At 35.8% G+C, this 21,907-nt stretch overlaps 2 protein-coding genes across 14 annotated transcripts in view; one reads left to right on the top strand and one right to left on the bottom strand.

Moving 5' to 3' along the window:
- The window catches only part of rap1gapb (RAP1 GTPase activating protein b), a 56,591-nt gene extending 48,593 nt beyond the window's left edge, over positions 1-7,998 (top strand). For 9 of the 11 annotated variants that reach the window (XM_058778180.1, XM_058778181.1, XM_058778185.1 and 6 more), the window contains 10 exons: positions 16-102; positions 193-333; positions 1,369-1,500; positions 2,347-2,456; positions 2,800-2,919; positions 4,308-4,449; positions 4,754-4,859; positions 5,300-5,352; positions 5,613-5,665; positions 6,198-7,998. In XM_058778180.1, the coding sequence (XP_058634163.1) occupies positions 16-102; positions 193-333; positions 1,369-1,500; positions 2,347-2,456; positions 2,800-2,919; positions 4,308-4,449; positions 4,754-4,859; positions 5,300-5,352; positions 5,613-5,621 (900 nt within the window). In that variant the 3' untranslated portion in view covers positions 5,622-5,665; positions 6,198-7,998. The remainder of the gene's footprint in view (positions 1-15; positions 103-192; positions 334-1,368; positions 1,501-2,346; positions 2,457-2,799; positions 2,920-4,307; positions 4,450-4,753; positions 4,860-5,299; positions 5,353-5,612; positions 5,666-6,197) is intronic. The other 2 variants (XM_058778176.1, XM_058778177.1) reach the window with 1 other exon arrangement.
- On the bottom strand, positions 6,786-19,997 carry padi2 (peptidyl arginine deiminase, type II). 3 transcript variants are annotated; one of them, XM_058778187.1, is made up of 16 exons: positions 19,818-19,997; positions 16,290-16,455; positions 15,666-15,735; positions 15,448-15,509; positions 13,109-13,226; positions 12,531-12,683; positions 12,027-12,217; positions 11,720-11,823; positions 11,450-11,561; positions 10,766-10,873; positions 10,510-10,661; positions 10,252-10,399; positions 9,938-10,031; positions 9,794-9,867; positions 9,519-9,656; positions 6,786-9,152 (listed from the first exon to the last, which is right to left on the bottom strand). In XM_058778187.1, the coding sequence occupies exons 1-16, from the start codon at positions 19,988-19,990 to the stop codon at positions 8,907-8,909; spliced, it is 2,109 nt and encodes a 702-aa protein (XP_058634170.1). In that variant the 5' UTR covers positions 19,991-19,997; the 3' UTR covers positions 6,786-8,906. The 3 variants fall into 3 exon arrangements, with proteins under 3 accessions (XP_058634170.1, XP_058634171.1, XP_058634172.1); XM_058778188.1 differs by lacking the exon at positions 19,818-19,997 and adding an exon at positions 18,445-18,670; XM_058778189.1 differs by lacking the exons at positions 16,290-16,455; positions 19,818-19,997 and adding an exon at positions 15,854-15,946.
- Between the last annotated feature and the right edge of the window lie 1,910 nt (positions 19,998-21,907).

The following is a 21,907-nucleotide window of genomic DNA, read 5'->3' as shown; positions in this document are numbered from 1 at the left end:
ATTGCGTTTGTGTAGGGTCCCGAGTTTCATGAGTTCCTCTTGACCAAACTGATCAATGCTGAATATTCCTGCTATAAAGCAGAGAAGTTTGCCAAGCTGGAGGTGAGAAAGGCATACATGTTTGTGTTTGCGTTTATTTGTGTGGGAGTATCTGCATGCATACTACTGTATATTAAAGTCTTTGTTCTCCAGGAGAGGACACGTTTTGCTCTGCTGGAGACTTTATATGAGGAGCTGCACATGAACAGCCAGTCCATGATGGGACTGGGAGGAGACGATGACAAACTGGAGAATGGAGGAGGAGGAGGCGGTGGCTTCTTTGAGTCTTTCAAGGTAAAATCCATTTGAATCTCTTTAACTAGTAATAAGGGTTTGTATTTGTTTATTTAATTACTGGCAAAATGATGCTTATGTATATCAAAAGAGTTCTGATGAATGGTAGAGATGAGTTTTGCATAATTTGCATACTGTCCATCCTATATGTGAGATTAGAATTGTTACATCTCGTATTGTAGTATGTTAAAATTAGTGTGATATTGAAATATGATTTATGCAGTATACACTGTAAACTGTATGTCAAAAAATGTGGGGTATTATTATTAAATTAGGGATAAGTATTTTTTTGTTTTTAAAAGAAGTCTGTTATGCTCACCAAGGCTGCATTTATTTAATCAAATGCATTATGTATTGACATTGTTTACTATTTTATATATATATATATATATATATATTAAAAAATTTAATATTCCTGCGATTCAAAGCTGAATTTTCAGCAGCAGATTTGGTGTTAAAGAAAAAAATATTATTGAATATTATTGCTGCTTAATTTTTTAAGGATTCTTTGATAAATATAAAGTAATACAGACAATGAAAACAGTATTAATTTGAAATAATGTCATTACTGTCACTTTGATCAATTTAATTCATTATTGTCAAATAAAATGCATCCATTTTTTTGTGCAAAAAAAAAACAAAACTGATTTACTGACCTCAGCCTTTTAAACTGTATTATAGAACAATTGTTTCAAACAGCAGTATGCTACAGTTGATATAATCTTGTGCAAAACATCTTACCCTTGTCAATTAATTAATTTACTCAAATAATAGAAAAAAGTGCAGTAGAAGTGAAGTACATTGCATTATGGGATACACTCACATTTTGGCAAATGAAGAAAGTCACCTGGTGTTCTTTGCATATTGAAATAGTTTTGTACCTCTGACAACCTGAGGTAATTGTATGTATGTAGTATGCTAGTCAAATCATTCCCACTTTCTTTGTCCTTTACTCTGTCTAGCCCTCAATAAGCAGTTGTAGTGCCCTCTAGTGTTGGCTTGTAGTGATGCAATGCATTGTTTTTCTCTTTCCAGCGAGTAATCCGCAATAGAAGTCAGTCTATGGATGCCATGGGCCTCAGTAACAAGAAGCCACACACTGTCTCCACCAGCCACAGCGGAAGCTTTACACACAACCCCCCAGACACCCCCAAAACACCCGGCATTGTGAGTATGAACGCCCTTGTGGAGATCAGCAGACCTTATACTGTTAAAAAGACACAACGACTTGACAAGAAATAAATGCAGGCCGTCATGAGAAGCCCCAAAACAGTGTGGCAGCTTTAATTTGTGCCAGTCTTCATGCCCTCTGACCCCTCAGCCCGGCGGAGTCGCAGCTGGCATGCGTCGTGCCCTGCGAGCTGGTTTGACCTTTGAGTGCTTGTGTCATCATGGCACATCTGTGAGGCTTGTGCTGATGGTAGACCAGGTCTTCTCCTGACATTTCTGATCTTCATCATTTCACCATTACAAAAGAAAAAACTGATGTGTAATCAGCTCTTATGATCTGTTTGGATGGTGGTCGGTGGAACAGATGGGGCTCGCCACAAGTGACCGTCCCGTCTCCATTGCTATGACAACGAGTGCAACAGCAATAACTGAGAGAGCCTCTCATGACGGGCTGACATAACAGCCTATTAGCCATCCTAATGTACTAATGTGTCTGCAACAACTGTCCCAGAAAACCAGATAATTATCAGTTGTGTGTGCAAAACTATAAACAGAGATTTTTCCATCTGGACCTGTTTTCAAGGTCATCTAGGCTGCACTGAAATGCTTAATGCACAAATATGAAGACCAAATTAAATCATTCAACAAGCTCTGATGATGTTGAAGGGCTTGTCCATTTTTATTAAAAATAGAACCCAGTTTATGCTGTTACTTATCTGATATAATATTTGATGTCTTGTGTTTAATCTTAAATAATAAAGAAAGAAAGTGCGTGAATGGAAGATACTATGTTGTGGCTAATAATCTGAATCAGAATGTGACCCAAATGTGATTTCTCCGCAGTCCTTGATTATTCCTGGAAAAAGCCCAACCCGTAAGAAATCTGGTCCATTCAGTTCCAGGAGGAGCAGTGCCATTGGGATTGAGAACATACAAGAAGTTCAGGAGAGAAGGTGAGGAGAAAAAAAACTGGGGAAATTAATTTATTCAAAAATACATGAAAACACTATTCATACAAACACTGACTATGAAGATTTATTTTCATGTTTTTGTATGTCTTTGAAAAATGTCAAGGTGGATATTCTGTCTTAATAACAAAGAACAAAAGGCAGAAATTCTCGGAGGGAAAACCCGTTAAAGTAGTTTAGCATAATTGATTAGTCATTTTGTTGTCATGTGGCTAGAAAACCATAAAGGAAATATAACAAAGATTAGAATCTAGAGTGTATTAAATGTGTACTGACAAATAAGTATCTTTTTGTGTGAGGTTTATTAAATGTGATCATTGTGTTCCAGCAGTCGTGAGGTGTCCCCTAGTCCACAGAGGACATCTGACGGTGGACACGTCACTCAGGACTTCAGATTAGACAACTCGTCCAGTCAGAGCTCACCTGAGATGCAAATCACCAAAATCGGGTGAGCACCGATGAAAACACTGACTTCTGTTTGCTGTATGGATGGCCAGTGTTTTCATACATATTTCATATAATCTGATCTTTACATTTCAGGAAAGGTGTCTATGATCATGTGAAGCAATTGTTTTCTTTTTTTTTTACTTTTTAATATTAGATTTGCTTTTGTGGAGTTTTTTGGAAGAAGTCTCTTATGCTCACCAAGTCTGCATTTATTTGATCATAAATACAGCAAAAACAGTAATATTGTGTGACATATTATAACGATTTAAAATAGCAGTTTTCAATGTTAATGTATTTTAAAATATCATTTATTACTGTGATGGCAAAGCTGAAATTTCAGCATCATTACTCCAGTCTTTAGTGTCATGTGATCCTTCAGAAATCATATTGTTATGCTGATTTGCCACTCAAGAATTATTTATCAATGTGGAAAACAGTAGTGCTGCTTAATATTTTTTCCACAATTTTTTTTTTTTGTCACAATCTTTTGAAATAGAATTTTTTGTAACCTTGTACAAATCTGTCGCTTTTGTTCAAAAGTAAATTTCTCCTGAATGCAGGTATTCAAATTCATCAAAATCATATTTTCATTGAAATTCAATACCATTGCACTGGTACTAGTACTAGTACTACATTGTTTTTTATACTCTTTATTTTTTGTCTATTATCTATATATATAATATCCTCGAAGTTGAATAACACGTTCATGTGTAGTAAGTAAATAGCCTAACCTGAGGTTAGGTGGCTTGTTCAAAGGGAACAATCTCAACTTGCTCAAGGGCTGCTCCTTGTTAGGTTCAAACTTTTTATTACCCTCTACATAAAACCACTCCCAGCAGCAAATAATAGTTATTTGCTGTATCATGTTTGAGTTCAAACGTCACTATTGTCAATGAGTCATTAGTAATACAACTACACCTGCAATCACTAAACATGACTATGGCTACTAGTGCTATCATAACATACTCCATTATCATTATGCAATAGCAAAATACAGCCCAAACAAGACCTTTTAATCACATGGACAGAGCAGCTAGTACAAATAATCAATCTGATGTAGGTAGTTTCCAGGTGCAAAGGTCAATATGTGAGCAGAATTTGCTTTTAATGTTGCAGCTGATGTGTGATACAGTAATTGAAATGTGTGTGAATCAAATATACCTCAACCAACTTTAAAAATATTAATGCATCTAAATCTTTGACCATATGCATTGAATAATGGTTAGTTAAAGGAGTGGTTCACCCAAAAATAACACCTTTACAGATGTTGATGAGTTTTTTTTGAGACAGATTTGGAGAAGCTTTCAGTAAATTTACATTTTTAGGTGAACGGTTTTAGTCTTTCAGGTTTATTTGACCCTATATATGTGCATATGTATGTGTTTGTAGTTCGGCCCTGTGCTGTCGAGCTCCCTCAATCCCAGAGTCTCAGGATCTATCTCGCTCCTCGTCCAATGCCAGTAGCTTCACCAGCGTGGTGGAGGAGAACGAGCTGGAACATGAAGTGACAGAGGACTATGACACAGGACTGGTGCGGTCACACACACCTATGACTCATCATTGATCAATACATGACTCATATTTTACTTAAAATATAGTTACACTGTGATCAAAATGTTGTCACTGGGTAAAATTCTAATGTATTCATACAAACTGACAGGCAGAGAAAACCATCTGTCTTTAATTTAACGCCCAAACTATTTGCAGGCAGATGCATACAGGCGTAATGGAATTTGCATTTAATTGTCTGAAGAGAAGTATCAGTACACCTATGTGATTTGGCAAGACTGACTGGTTCTGTTGTTTGCATATGTTTTTCATGTTTCTGAACACAGGAGAGTCTATCATCAGCCGGTACGCCTCACAAACGAGATTCGTTTACATACAGTGGCGTGTGGTTGGAAGACGGCCCTGGTACTACTAGTCAGAGCAGTTCACACGGTGAGACAGAATAAACATTTCACCTCCCAACAAACCAAGCCAATATCTGTTATTTTAAAAGGATTACGTAATGATAATTTATGAGTTCGGCTGTTAGATTTTCATGCATAGGAAAATATCGGAGAGCTCTTTTTAACCTGCTGCACCCATAATTTGCAACTGCATTGTGCAGCTGTACTTCAGTCTGTGTAGTATGAGCAAATATTGTATCATAAAGACTAAGGACACTGCAGAATATACACGTACATGATGAAATTAGAGACAAGGCCCATATTAAAGCCAGGGTTTGTTTTTTGTTTTTAATAAATACTACAGTTTTAGCATTTATTAATATTTTGAATTAGCTTTTATTTTTATATATTGAATTTTCATTTGAATTGTTTCAGTTTATATTGTTTGTAATTGTGTCAAGGCTTTAACAGTCATCTGTTTTACTATAGGTCCCTTTCGACAGCAATCTGAACCTCGTCCAAAAACAGAGAGACAACACTCGGTAAGAACATGCTAGTCATGAAGATGCCATCTATATAGTCCTACAGGCAGAGAAGAATCAAAGTGTCCTGGAAAGAGGGTGGAACATGATAATAAACCTTGAATAATGTTATAAGTGGATCTCAGGAAAAACCAAACTGATATCACCCCTTTAAAGTCATAGCATGACCGTTCTCTCAGTACCTGTGTAATTGCTCTTGTACATCAGATTTAATGTAGTCTTTCCTTTTTTTTCGTTTTGTGTGTGTTTGTCCTACACAGAACTGCTAGCTGTCCTGTAGGCTGAAGATGACTTCATGGATGTCCATCAACAGGTTAGGAACAGCAAAAATGTGGATTAGAAAATAACACTACTGTTCAAAAGTTTGGGGTCATCAAGATATTCAAGATTGTTTTTGAAAGAAGCCGATACATTTATTCAGCAAGGATGCATTACATTGATCAAAAGTGACAGCAAAGAATCTTAAAAAAAAAAAAGTATCACAGTTTTCACAAAAATATTAAGCAGCACAGCTGTTTTCACTATTGATAATTATAAGAAATGTTTCTTCAGCAGCAAATCAGCATATTTTGAATGATTTCTGAAGGATCATGTGACACTGAAGACTGGAGTAATGATGCTAGAAATTCTGCTTTGCTATCACGGGAATACATTTCTATTTAAAATCTATTCAACTAGAAAACTGTTTTTTAAATTGTAATAATATTTCAATGTCCACTGTTTTTACTGTATTTTTGTTTAAAGAAATGCAGCCTTGGAGAGAACCCAAACATTTGAGCTGGATATATGTATATATTCATAAACCTTATTCTCATTAATCATTATTAATTCTGTCTTATTTTCAGCATTTTCATAAGCAGCCCTCTGCAGCGGACGCTCGATGTGCTCACAAGAGTTCCTGTAGAGATGGATGTGAAGGGGAGTGAACTGCTAGCTCCAGCCTGGATGTGTACAGTCGGGCAAGTGTGCATCAGAGTATCAGCGCGCTCTTGTAAGGACTTGACCCCCTTATCTTCTATCATGTGGCTGTTGGCCTGCCTGGCTTGTGTTGAAGGCTGCTGGTACACGTCTAGAAGAACAGAGATGAGCTGCTAGCAGGCGACGAATCACGCATGATTATGGCCTTATCATAGGCTGCTTTCTTTCTTTCTGTCCACAGCAGCCCTCATTGTGTGGCTTTGGGTTTTATTTGTAATATTTATTTATTTATTGAGTAGGTCTTTTAGTAACGGGGGGTGGTAAGTTGTCACAAGCTTTCGGCATTTTTCAGAATATCAAATGAGGTTCAACCTAAACCCATCATGCTTAAAATACACACGAACCCGCAAAGCACTGTAATACACATCTATGTGTGGTTCTGTTTTGTTGCTTTTTGTGTCATGATGTAATGATGTTGAAAATGAATATAGGTAAATGTTAAATGTTGTTCTTCAGTGTGGTTTTCTATCTTCTGGTGTCAAGCGCCCAAGCCATTTCCCGTCCCGTCCAATAAATGAAGCGTCGGCATTATAATTTATGATAAAATGAATAGATCAGGTGTGAGATGCTGTATACTTTTTAAATATTATTTATTAAGATTATGCTGTTTTACTGATCAACATATTTTGTATGGCCACAACTGTTTGTGGTGAAACTGACGTGTGTAAACTGTACACTAATGTAGTGGCCTCATGTTTGTAGTTTCATGTTTAAAGCTAGCTGTGTAGATTAAAACATCAGTGTCTCTCAAGTCAGATATATCGGAAGTCCTGAAGACCTTTTAGCTTATATGACAGGTGAGCAATATGAATGTAAAACAGCAGACACATATATGATGGTGGTTATGGATTATGGAAAACACTAAGTCAGAATATATTCATCCGATGCTTTAATGTTCAATAGAAAATGGTAGGAAATTAATTTTGTTTTCAAATACAAATGCATGTTTAATTCATTGCAAACAAACAAACAAAAAAAAAGCCAATTTTAGCCCATTTTACATATCATGCAATCAAAATATTTTAGTTTTTAAACATAGCATTATGGTGTTAATGCTTTCCCATTCATCTCAATGGCTTGTCAGATAGAGACTGAATTTTTTTTTTTTTGAGCCATAAATGTGATGAATTATTTTGAGCACCTATCCTAAGCTGTGACATTAAAACAAAAAGAAAGTCACTGGCAACATCAACTCTAATCAAACTAAATATTCACAATTTGTTGTTTGCAAAATCATTTTAGTCACTTTTACAGCTCCTTAAAATACTGTGGTATTTTCTGTACGATGCATATTTTAAAGAATACTATGGTATTACTGTCATAGAAGAAAGATGGCATTACCATAATTTTGTGTCCAAAAAACATCTTTTTTGTAAGACTAATTTCCTAATTCGCTTATTTTTGGCTGACTGAATCCATACTTTCGCTGTGTCAGAGCCCTAAATCTCTGCTGATTGGTCGAACTGTACATAATGTGTTTGCACATGCTAGAGACATTAAGCACAATCTCATTCCAAACAAACACCGACCGCTTTCTGCAAGTGATTGTGTTCTCCTTTACGAGTGCTTATTATGCTACTTTTATGAAATGTTTCACTGTAAATACATTTTCTCCTTTTTTGTAATAAAACAAAAATTGTTTAATAAAGATCAGAGAGGTTCATGGAATGTTTATTGTTTGCGGTGATGTACATCATTATGGGAAGAAGAAAAAAAAAAAAAAATTGCACACCCAAGACAATCAACAATTATAAAATTAACTTAAGTCATTATTATTGCAGCAACACAGAATGAACACTCATGGTTCATAGTTATAAAAACCCAGTACAGACTTGTTAAGCATTTTAAAACAACAACAGGGGTCTGTTTAACATCAGGGGTCTGTCATAAAACAAGATTACTAAATAATACGTCAGGCTTATTTCAGTTAATCCGACTTATTTTGAACCAAGTCAGACTGACTGAATTAAACCTAACTTATTTGGTAAACTTGTTTTATGATACAGGCCCAACTACACTTAAGCTGTAAGCGTTGAACATTATTTTGAACCACTTCAAAACATTATTTATAATTGTTAGCCCTTAATTTTCTTAGAAATCCAGAAACAGCACCACTGCAGCCTGAGAAGTAACTATACTGTTAAAAACAAGGCCTAGTTGTCAGAGTAAAGTCATAAGAATTCGACAAACTACTAAAAAATATTTGCTCACACTCATGTTGTTTCATATGTATACGGTTTGCTCTCTTTTTCAAGATGCATTTACTGAAAATCAACAGCTCTGTGCAACAAAAGGGTTTCATCAGTGAATAGGCACTTCAGTTTCTGCCCGTTCCTCATGGAAAGCTGTTAAATGACTTCAGAACACAGCGCACATTGACGTGAATGATTTTTGGGCTACTTTCTTATTCTTTCACAGTTTTCATTACACGGAAAAGAGCTAATTAAACAACATGATGGTTAATAAATGACATTTTTAGATGAATTATTTATGAATTATCCCATTAGTATTTTGCTCTATGCATTGTTTATTGCTAGATTGAACTAGTTTCCAGACTCAGTAGGCACTTGATAGTTCTAGTGTCCCTCTCTCAGCTCTAGGTTCCACCATTTGAAAGGGGATGGCTCTCGAAGAACGTTGGAACCGCGGTGAACTTCACCCAGCAGTTTGTGGTACGAGGCAAAGTCATCAATGAAGGTACATTTGAGGCCCAGAGGCTCCAGAAGAGAGCACACCTCGGTCTCCAGAGCACACCTGCCATTCACCTTCGGCCCAAATGGTTTTGGGATGCCCAGCTGATCCCCCAACACGATCATGTTCACCTGAGGGTACATGCATACATACAAAACAAAGGTCAACATAATGGGAAAACTATAACAGCAGATTCCTCAAGTAGCTTATTATTCCTGATTGTAGAATATTAATGGGCATTAATGATACTTTAAGTTATGCACTGTTTTCAAGATGGATAATAGCGATGAATGTTTCTTGAGCAGCAAATCTGCATATTAGAATGATTTCTGAAGGATCAAGAATGAATTCCATTTTAAAATACAAAATAATGCAAATAAATGCAGTCTTGGTGAGAAGAAGAGAGTGTGTTTTGACTGGTTGATTTTTCATTAAAAGTCATAAAAATCAAAAAGTTGAGAGTGGATGTTCAGTAAGTTCTTAAAAATGTGCTGTACCGTGTCGGGATAGTAAGCCACAGCCCTGGGGCCCGTTTTCTCTTCCAACACCTTAAACAGAATGGGCAAATCAACGATGTCCTCATCTTCCAACCCCAGCTCTTTCTTCAGCACGTCCCTGTTCCAGTCAATACAGTTCTGAGTGAAAGATTAGAAGATGCCAGCATTATTCTTTCCCATAAAAAGATAGATTTGTCAAATCTGGCTACAAAAAAATCTAGATACTATTTGGACAAAAAAAAGGGTTATATTTGAATGTTGTGCGTTTCACTGACCTGCACATATCGGTTTTCAGCCTGTAGCTTTTTGTCACTCAGGATCTCATTTACAGAGATGGCCTCTGGCAAACCTGTTCAGATAAAACCATTATATGAACTGTGGTGGATAGTGAACATTTTTTGAAACGAGTGAGCTTTTACCCGGAAACACTTCTGCTTCTCCATGTCCTTTCTTTTGTAAGCTTTTGAAAACTTTGTATCCGGCATCAGGGCTAGCCAGCAGCAACCGGAATTTCTGAGCAATCAAACCATTTCAGTTAGCACTGTTTTGGGTATTTAAAAAACACTGGCTATGTTCAGAATAAAGTACTGCCATTTAAAAATGTACTGTTTTACTGTATTTTTAATTAAATAAATGCAGCCTTTGTGAGCATAAGAGACTTCTTTCAAAAACAAAAAAAAGTCACAATGTTTGACTGGTGGTGTATTGTAGTATTCTGAACATATCGGTTTACCTTTCGGTCAGGGGCTGGAACAAAGGTCATGAACTCATCCACATGACCCACAACCAGCCAATCAGAGTACAGCGCTATTGGCTCTTGAACTTTCTGTGCCCACAGGAAGTCCTGGACGACTTGGGTCATGTTTCGGCCACGAGTTGCACTTAAAATTAAACACAAGTAATCTCGTTGAATCTTTAGGTAATAGTTGTTTAATCAATCATCATATATACTGTGTGGAAACTTTGGTTTCTATAGAGTTGTGGTACTTACGTAGGGAACGCCACTCCAATGATGATCCTGCCAAGTGGGTAACTTTTTCCGTTGACTGTGACTGGTGGACTAACCTCCAGGTTACCGAAGGAGTCTAGACTGCTCACCTCCTCATTCAAAGCATGCCGTGTCACGTACCCAAAGTCTGGCCCCTGTGACACAGTGTTTTAGTTTAGTGTGTGTGTGTGTGTGGTTCTGGTGAGTAGATGACCATTTGGGGTAGATTTTCCTTTGAGCATTTAGCCGTCTCACTCACCAGAATGGACTCGTAGGGGAAATCCTGAAGATCTCCATCGCGAGGAGAGTCTAGTACAACAGGGAACTGATGATGGGGAGAGTCAATGTAGCCAAACTCAAGCTCATCCTGTGGAGTGTGTCAGAGAGAGAGAGAGAGAGAGAGAGTGTGTCAGTAGGAATTACTCATTTCATATGATAACCATCTGACATCTAGTTCACAACACATCATCATATGACAGCTTGATAGTGTAAGGCACCTCTTAAATGCTTTGAAATTCACTTTATCAAACTGTAGAATGCAAACAAAATGTCAAAGTATTTTTTGTAAGGGTTCAATCAAACAAATAATGTTTTAAAATATTAATAACAGGCATATGTACACAACAATTTGGGTTTCATTTATTTGATAATAAAACAGTAATATGCTGGTGCTCAAGAAACTTTTTTTTTTTCTCAATATATGTTGAAAACAGTTGCTGAATATTTTTGTGAAACATCCTTTTCAAGATACTTTGATGAATAAAATGTTCAAAAGAGCATTTATTTGAATTAAAATATTTTGTAACAAATGTTTGTCAATTTTTATCAATTTAATGCATCCTTACTGAATAAAAGTATTTGAAAATATTTACTTTTTTTATTGACTGATTGGTCTAATTTTTATTCATTTTACTGATTGAATGAATTGATTGATTTCGCTGACCTGCATCCAGCGGTCGCCTCGGTTCATGTACTCGTGACATATTTTCAGTTTGTAGCCACACTTGTTCACCAGGTCCTTTATGCTCTTCAGGAATGTGTAATTATCATTTGTGCTGCCAGAAAGACGAAAGTAAAAAGTAAATCATTAAACCCCATGACTTACAAGATGAAAGAGTGATTAGCAAAAAAAAATACCTGTATCTATTTCTGGAAAATGGCTTTATTTGTTAAATGATATATGAAGGGTTAAAGAAAGCTTTGACTGTATCACCTGCACACATAGACCTCCACAGGTTTGAGGGTGTTTGGGGTCATGATCCAGGGAGAAACATGAAATACCACTGTATCTGTGAAGATGGGCGTTTCAGGGAAACCCTTTAAGAAAATAATTAGTATTTAGCAGTTATTAGAGAATTATATTACCCCTCCCCCCAAAAACAAATTTAGTTTCATTCCTTTTATGGAAGAGTGTTATAGTGAACTTTTATTACAAGAGTAGTTCTTGCAGTAAGTAAAAGAACAAAGTTTGATGTCCTATAGGTTGCGTGAGAGATCATACGGTCGTCTCTTTCACTAACCTTGCCACAGGGCTCTAGTAGACTGAGGTTGATGGTGACTAGCCCATCAAAGTCTTTATCAGGGAATCGAAGACCCTCTACAAAGAACGCCAGTTCAGTTTTGCCTCCCAGATAGGGCACTTCCTCTGTCAGCGTGTCCGTTCCCACCACCATGATATAGTCTTTCAGGAACAATTTCAAGAGTTTGTACTCTGGTACAAGAAAGAGGAGCCATTTAGTAAAGGACTGATGTTACCTTATAATGTATCAGTTTTGGCTTCCATCTAATTGAGTGTCTAATGCATCATAAAATTTCACATTACGCTTCCTGTAAAATCACAGTATACATTTTCAAACCTTCTCTTTTCCACAAATAATGCAAGGAATACTTTTTTACTAAAAATTAACAAGTTAAAAAAATAAAAGTTCATAGTAAACACAAGCTCCAAAAAGCATTGTTCTTTCAAAATATATTCTGAAAATATTTTATTGAATATTACATAAAATATTATTTTATTCACTCACTCCACACGTTGTCTTTTTTTGCATTTGTCCGAGGTCTAAAGACTCTCATGTTCTCTGAAGTGGTCTGTGAGATGTGCATGGTCAGTTTATAGCCTTCAGGGAGTTCAGCGGGACCGTTGGTGCGCAGGATCATCTTGGACATGTCCTGTAAATCTGCCATCAAAAAAATATATATACATTTTATAACTATTCTCACTTCCTTTCCACAGCATGACATTTGAAGAGAAGAGTCATGAGTTAACTATGCTAAATATGCATAGACAAATACACAACAATTGGGTGAAGTTGTGCTTTTACCGTGCTAATTTTTATAGATGGGTTTATTATTAGTACTGAATAAATCAGTTTGATTTAAATTAAACCGGTAAAAATTCACTAGACTTGCACTGCATTCTGGCCAAACAGGATTAATAATGAATGAATAATAAGGAAGCATTTTGCGTGCATACAGTTTTTGAAAATGCTGTTTAAGTACACAACACACCAGGCTTAGGTACAAAGTCTATTTACACTTGACAAACGTCTGCGGCGAGACTTTAATCCCTCCCATATCTGACACTAGACCTGCCCAGACTCACCTGACACTTTACGGATCTCATCAACCTCACTGTCCAGGGTCTTCTTGAAAGAGGTCTCTGAGTCACAGTTGACCAGCAGAATTGCACCGTGGCCATTAGGACCCCACTTCCACGATCCCTAGATCCAAAATCCAATACTATCACACATTCTTCAAATATCTTGAAAGTCTTGAATATCTAAAATAGCACCATGCAGTTGAAACAAGACACTTTCGAAAGTCATTGAGGTTCAAAAAACCTTGGACCCTTATATGGAAGGCTGTTTATGCCACAAGTGTAAAGAAATAAATAAATTAAAAAAAATAATAAATTTTATATATATATATATATATATAAATAAAATATACATATATAAAATATACATACACATGGCAATTGCAACTTTTTATTTCACAATTTTCTCACAATTCTGAAAATTGTATACTCGGAATTCAGAGAAAAAAAAAAAAAAAAAAGTTTATATAAACTGAGAATTCTGACTTTTGTCATTTTGAGTTTACGTCTCAGAATTCTGAGTTTATATCTCGCAAATCTTAAAAAAAAAAAAAAAAAAAAGTCAACTGTGGGACATTACTGACATACAGCCAAAAATATCGGCACCCTTGGTAAATATGATCAAAGAAGGCTGTGAAAATTAATCTGCATTGTTAATCCTTTTGATCTTTTATTTAAAACAAATTCACAAAAATCTAACCTTTCATTGGATAATAAGAATTTAAAATGGGGGGGAAATATCATTATGAAATAAATGTTTTTCTCTAATACACATTGGCCACAATTAACGGCACCATTTTATTCAATACTTTTTGAAACCTCCATTTGCCAGTTTAACAGCTCTAAATTTTCTCCTATAATGCCTGATGAGGTTAGAGAACACCTGACAAGAGATCAGAGACCATTCCTTCATCCAAAATCACTCCAGACCCTTTAGATTCCCATTTTGGTGCTTCTCTTCAGTTCACCCACTCATTTTCAATAGGGTTCAGGTCAGAGGACTGGAATGGCCAGCAGAAGCTTGGTTTTGTGCTCAGTGACCCATTTTTGTGTTGTTTTTGAGGTATGTGTTTGGATTATTGAGTCAGTCACTTATTGATTTTTTTATCTGTTGGTATTTGATAGAATCCATGATGCAATGCGTCTAAACAAGATGTCCAGGACCTCCAGCAGAAATATAGGCCCACAACATCAAAAATACAGCAGTATATTTCATTGTATACATGGGGTACTTTTTATCCCCGTGTTCACCATTTTCCATAATTTTTTAGTTTCATCTGACCATAGAAGCCAGTCCCATTTGAAGTTCCAGTTGTGTCTGATAACTGAATATGCTGGAGTTTGTTTTTGGATGAGCGAGGAGAATTTTTCTTGAAACCCTCCCAAACAACATGTTGTGATGTAGGTGCTGTTTGACAATTTTTTTTTTTTTTTAAGGTTTTCTGACCCGAGACTCAACTATTTTCTGCAATTCTCTAGCTGTGATCCTTGGAGAGTCTTTAGCCACTCAAACTCTCCTCCTCACCATGCATTAGGACGATATAGACACGTCCTCTTCCAGGCAGTTTCGTAACATTTTATGTTGATTGGAAATTCTTAATTATTGTCCTGATGGTGGAAATGGGAATTTTCACCGCTCTAGCTCTTTTCTTAAAGCCACTTCACTAATTTGTGAAGCTCAATTATCTTTTGCTGCACATCAGAAATATATTCTTTGGTTTTTGTCATTGTGATGGATGATTAAGGGAATTTGGGCTTTGTTTTCCCTCCTATTTATATTTCTGTGAAACAGGAAGCCATGGCTGGATAATTTCATGTTCATAATCACCCTGGAGTGCTCAAAATTGTGAATATGAATGGGAATATACTTCAGAGATATTTTACTCATAAGAATTTCTAGGGGTGCCAATAACTGTGTCCAATGTGTATTTGAGAAAAACATTTCATAATGATATCCCCCCCCCCCCCCCATTTTAAATTCTTATTATCCAATGAAAGGTTAGATTTTTGTGAATTTTTTAAATAAACGATCAAAAGGATTAACAATGCAGATTAATTTTCACAGCCTTCTTTGATCATATTTACCAAGGGTGCCGATATTTTTGCCCATGACTGTACAAGAAAAAAAAAAAAAAAAAAGTCACAATTGTTTGTTCTCTGGTGGACATGGGCTTCCAGACCCTATTGACTTTGATTTGACTGACAAAAAAGAAAATGCTAAGACATTTTTCTAAATATCTTCTTTTGTGTTCCACCATTTCCAAGCCTGTAGCAATGAATGAAAAACAAATCTTCCCAATAATGAGGATATAGAACAGATTGCAAAACAAGCAAACAAAGCTCACCTTGTTTGGATTGTTTTTCTCAACAACGCCATCTCGGTCAGCATCTACGTCCAGAGATATCTCTGCAACAGAACCGAGACAACATGAGGCTTGCTTGTTCCTTCAGTCCCATCAGCATGAGGCTGTTTATAGTTACAGCACAGATACTGTTTACATAAGCATTATTCATAAACACAGGCGTAGCCCCATATCTCAAAATGAAAACATCTGAGACGTACCGACAGCTGTTAGATGCAGCACGGCGTCCCCCAGCGACTCGGTTTTCTCTCCATAGTATCTCACAGATAGCTGAAACAGATCAGAAAAAAAACAAGCATAAGCTGAATTCTTGCGACAATTACTGTGGTTTTCTTAGTAAAATGATTCATTACTGTACTGATTGCATTTAAAAATGTGATAAATATACCTTCAAGCTGTGAATGCTAGACAGTGTTGTGAAAGTGACGTGAGACCACGTCAACACATAAACCTCAGTTTCCTGCATAGACTAGTACTAGGGCCAACCACAGCGTGTGCATCAGACTAACAAGACTGACGAGGCAAGCAGTTTCCCATCTGCAGCTGTCGATTTCTTTCAGTTCTGTTTTTTTTCTAAAAGACTATTATCTGCTTTAGTGCAAAGACTGGTCATACAACAACAACAAAAAAAACATACCCAACTGGAATCTGCCCACACAGAAAACTCCCCCATCATATCCTCCTTTCAAACATTTTATCTTGTTTGAATCTATTCCACAGAATTTTCTTCCAAACGCGGAAAAATTCCACAGATTTTTTTCTGTCTTTGCTCTTAATGTAAATATTTTTTCAAGCACAAAGGTGATTGGATGCACCGTAGGTACCTTGCTGTCATTTGCAGTGTCGCTGACTGCATCCATGGTGATGATGAGGACAGAGTTTGGGGTGAGGGGGTACAGGGCGTTCCTGTCCCTCTCCAAAGGAGTCACCTTGTAATGCACGTTTGGGCCGCATTTTATCGAGAAGGATTTGGAAAGAGGTGGAGCACACCTGTAGAGAACATGGATACATATACAGACATATGATGAATTTATCTATTTAACTGTAGGATAAAACAACTGTATTTTATCATTTCAAACCCAATTTATTCAGTCATTTTTAATTAGGCCTAATACTTTCGTTTAGAAGGGATACATTAAACTGATGAAAAATGACAGTAAAGACATTTATGTTACAAAAGATATGCATTAATGATGCTGAAAATTCAGCTTTGCCGTCACAGGAAATATTTACTAAATTATATTAAAATAGAAAACTGTTCTTTCAAATTGTAAATTGTAATAATATTTCACAATATTACTGATCATATAATTGCAGCTTGGTAAGCATAAAAGACTTCTTTCAGAAACCCAAACGTAACAAAGTTTGGTTTGGTTTGGCATTACACAGCTTTATGGTTAATTTTAAGGTTGTGAATGTACAATGTGGTTCTTAGAAAGAGAACTTTTAATGCTGATGTTAAAAAGAAGTTATTTTCTTGGAGGGATGATATCATTATGACAATGTTTTTGATTTACTGACAAATATGATGGCAAAGGAGCTGACTCATAACCTGTGGACAACACTTTAAGACTATTTAGTAATATACTAGTAAAATCTACAAATATACTGAGAATTTTAAAAAAAAATCTAACTTTTAACATTTTCTGACATGAATTAAAAAAATAATATTAATAATAATATTTTAAAATGGATTTAAATTAATAGTTCTAGCATGTCACACCACTGATATCTCCAACTCAAGTGTCATAATTACTGCATTAGTGTTATTTATAATACATATAAGATTCAATTCTATATTCTACGACAACAAGCGCTATCATGATGATGTTGCTGGGGGATTGTCTATTTCAGTATTGACTAATGAAAAAAAATTGATAAAGTCTTTTAAAAACCTAAAGAAAAGAGCTATTAAGAGGTTTGGAAAGCTATCAAAGACAATAGCCGACAGTGGCAGTTATAAACAGAAGCTTTGAGACAGAGCTCAGTGATGAATTTAAATGTTGCAGCACAACGAGTGCATTCATCTGTCTTTGGAACTGCAAGGAGAAATTCTTCAAATCAACAATCCCCCTGAATTCTCCCAGCAAATATTCAGTAATGCAGAACAAACAGAGCAGTTATAACAAACAGATCCATATCTGCAAATATTGAAACCTCAGTTCATTCCAGAATTATGTCGCCAATGAATTGTTTAGAAACTTTACAAAATAATAGACCGTTTTAGCTATAAACTATGTTAGGAAAATTGTATTACATTCATATCTTCTGTGTTGTATTTCAATTGTCAGTCTATGTATAGCTACATGCATCCTTTTTAGTGACATTGTGTTTAAATGGACCGTTTCCGATGTTTGGGTTCCCGGAGTCTGTAATGATGCGCTTGTCAAAATAATAATAGTAATTTTGAAATGAATCCTTTTATTTTCCATTCAAATTACTTAAATATGTTCCTTTGATCTAAACTAAACTCAATGGTCAGACAGTAACACGCTTTAACCCTTTGTTTTTGTTTTTTTGTTTTTTTACTAGTAGCGTGAGTTTCTTAGTCGATTTGACATCCGTTTGTGATGTTAACTTTTTTTTATATCATAATGTTGGCGACTGACAGTTTTGGTCACCATTCACTCATATATTGTATGAAACAATACGCAACGCAAGCGAATAGAGACTGCGTCTGTCACATCCTCTCTCCTTTTGTTCTCATCAGAAGAAAGAAAGTCAAAGGGGGTTTGAAACAACAAAAGAGCGAGTAAATAATAAAGGGACTTTCTGGTGAACTGTCCCTTTAAATATGTCTTTCGCGGTATTAAAATAGACCGCTGTGTTTAACGTTAATTCCCTTGAGCTCAGTCGCGCTGTTTATAAACCTGTTACAAACACAAGAACGCATCCAGAGTGACTGTCCCTTTAAAATAAATAAACGTCTAATATTCATACGAGTCTATGCATATAATGCATGGAAATAAATTAGCCCACCTGTTTAAATTGACCGTCAACTCCGTTCCGAGCACATATGTCGTCCTTGTCGCTTTCTCAATGTCAACTGTAAGTGATCGTCGAGACACCATAGTTTGCAAAGATGCGTCTTTCTTTCAAAGTGACTTCAACAAGTCCCTTTAACCCTTTATGTACTAGATGTCACCGTGCCAGAAAGCTTATTGGTTGACTGAATAGAATGCAGGTGGATATCTAGGGAAGTGGGATGACTTTAGCTGTCTGGAACGCCCTCATCTCAGTATATCGACTGAGCGCTAGAGGCCGCTGTTAACACCAGCGCGACTGAACTCATTTGGCCAAGTATTGCACCGTGTTGCCTCAGGATAACACACCGTTTTCTTCAATTTGCAAGCACATGACGCAAATACGATGACAGTAAATTGTTGGTAAGAGATGGCTTTGAATAAACCAATAAAAAGCAACTTAATGGTGATTTTAATATCTTTTTCTTGCTTGGTGCACATATGTGGATGGATGCCTGCAGGCAAGCCATTATTTTTCACTCATCCAAAATATAATTCAGCTTTGTTTGTGAGTAAACTTAATTTTATTACATTTAGAGTCATAAAAATGTTTTATGTGCTATGGAGGATATAAATGTTACGCCTATTGGTTTGTTGTCTAGAAGCAACACTTACTAGTCTATTTACAGTTAATACTGCACACCTGTTTTTGTATTATCCATTATTACCCCTGATATTTTTTCATTATCCTTTTTAGTTTTTACTTAACATTAAAGTTGGACTATTATTTATTGTTTAATAGCACTGATCTTTACTGTTTTTTTATTTTTTTATTTTCGGTGGCCTATTATAAATGTATAGTCAATACAAATATTTAAATAAATAAAAACCTGCATTTTTATTGTTACATTATCACATAATGCTTGCAAAAAACAAAAAAACTAAAACTAAAATATACCCCTCTAATACTATTTTGTATTAAAAAATATATATATATTTATAAATGAGTTCAATTTAATGCAAAGATAACTTAATCAAACGTTTTAAATGCAGTTGAGGGTTACAGAATTACTTCTAAAGTAACTATAGCTTTGTTCTCAGGAATGCTGCAGACGTAACCACTCCCGCTAAGTGACCATCATGTGCATTTGTTGAAGTCTTTTCATTAAAAATGTATAAAAAAATGCACTTAATGTGTAGAGGTTTAACCACAATGTGTATCTTTTGCATATGTATAATAAAAACAGTTCCAATAGGCCTAGGTATTTTTTCCCACTCTATATCGTGGGCTTGGCTACTGCTATACAGTTCCTCAATCCATGCAACATGCAATTTTTTAAGAACACAATGAAGGGAAACAATGGATTACAATATTATCACATTACGTACCGGTCTACAATCACCTTAAGTTCCGTACCAACGACATGCACAATTTGTGTGGGTACATTGATTTCTAGTCGACAGGTCCGCTCAAACATGTTAGTCATGTCTGACCCCTTCTTCCTCTTTCGCAGACTCCGAGGTAAGCTGACTGACCGTGTTTGCTCCTGCGACATGTCCATTGTTACAGATTTCCACGTCCACAGGTCTCAAATAACCAGTTTTTCCCCTGAGAAATAGGGGCGGATGATGCAGCAGGAGAGAAAAGACATGTTCCCACCTGTCCAAAAACTTGCTCAAAGCTACATATTCCTAGAAAGCATTTAAAAGCAAAGATTATAAGATTAAACAATGTGGGTTATTGACCAAGAACGCCTAAAAAATTGATGAGTAGCTCAGTAAAAATGTAGACATGGTTTGTTTGCTGGATAAGTCTGCAAGATTTATGCTGATTTACCTTGCAGCATCAAACAGTATTACTGTTGCATGTGAAATACTTAGCGTATCTGCATAATTATATTTGAAGGCATATTCACCTCTTTCTATGAAAATCTATTAACTTAATTGCTTGCAAGTAAGCATTATTAGTTTCAGTTCATATCTGCTTTAGCAAGAATTATCACAAGTTATTAGACGTCCTACTGAATTTTTTGTTTTTGTTTTTTTGTCAGTCAGATTTTCTGTCAAATGTCAAAAATTAATTCATTTTAAGATCAAATGCTTTTACTGCTGGTGGCAATATTCATGGTATCATATATTGATCGTGTTCATTCCAGGCATGCTTTGTTAATTATTAGATGATTACTAGGTTTTATTGGACCTCATGTTAAATCTCTTACCAAGATACCATTTTTGAGGCCTCATCTTTTCTTTACTCCAAAAATAATCATTTAAAAAAATATATATTTTTACACACACAAACAAACTCTTTGGTGTTATATAAAAAAAATTGTGTTATATGGCACTGAAAGTGGGTCTTTGGCTCGTAATCATAGGGGAACCATTTTTGGTGCTGTATAGCACCAAATCTTGGTGCTTCAGTGGTTCTTCAGCGGTTCTTCGCCGGTTCTTTGGCATGGCTGAGGGGCTATATAGCACCGCTACCATATACAGAACCTGTTAAGCTCCTGTATGGTTCTTCAGCGGATCTTCAGTGGTTCTTTGGGGTGATTAAGGCGCTATATAGCACCACTGCCGTACAAAGAACCTGTTAAGCCCCTTTAAAGGTTCATTACGAGCCAAAGAACCACTGTTGGTGCTGTTTAGCACCATTTTTGTTGAAGAAATACAATGCAATATGACATTGACATAACTCTTATGGTTCTATATAGCACCATTTGATAAAGGTGCTGTATAGCACCTTTAAAGATATGGTGCTATATAGCGCCAAAAGTGGTTCCCCTATGATTACAAGCCAAGAACCACTTTTAGTGCTATATAGCACCATTTGTGTTTTTTTTAGAGTGTATGATTAACTTGCCTGGGCAATTCTGGTATGATAAGTTTACCTGCAGGCTTCATTTCTGCAAGCACTAATGTTTGAAAATGCTTAAATGTGTCTGTTCATGTCAAAGCGGACAGATTTTTGATTTTGATTTTTTTTTTTTACGCTATGGAACCCAATTTTAAACATGCGATTCTTTAAAAAAATAATATATTGACCATAGTCATTACAGTAAATGCAATATAACCTAATTTGTTACACAATATGATGCAATAGCTGTAAAAACCTAAATATAATATAAACATCATATCTAAAATAAATGTATATGTCATATATATCTTTTTGTTGTTATATCATTGGGCACAATATATTACTGGTGTCAACATGCTGGCCTAGTTTTAAAATATCTCATCTCACTATAGTGTCTAATTTATATTTTGAGTTACATCGAGAGTGTAGTCAGAGAACTGGCCCTTAGCACATACATATGAGTTAGATCATTTCAGCCTTGCACATCAATAACAGTCTTTCACATAACTCTTCACATTTGAATTATGTTGCTGTTGGAACCACTCTTAGAAAGCAAACAATCACATGCACTGTTTATTTATTTATTTTGAGAAAAATAATATTACGTTTTCAGATTTTTGTTGTA

This window comes from Onychostoma macrolepis, chromosome 06 (assembly GCF_012432095.1).
Source record: "Onychostoma macrolepis isolate SWU-2019 chromosome 06, ASM1243209v1, whole genome shotgun sequence".
In the NCBI taxonomy this organism is placed as follows: domain Eukaryota; kingdom Metazoa; phylum Chordata; class Actinopteri; order Cypriniformes; family Cyprinidae; genus Onychostoma; species Onychostoma macrolepis.
Note: the sequence above shows the minus strand (reverse complement) of the source record. Positions and strands in the feature narration are given on the sequence as shown.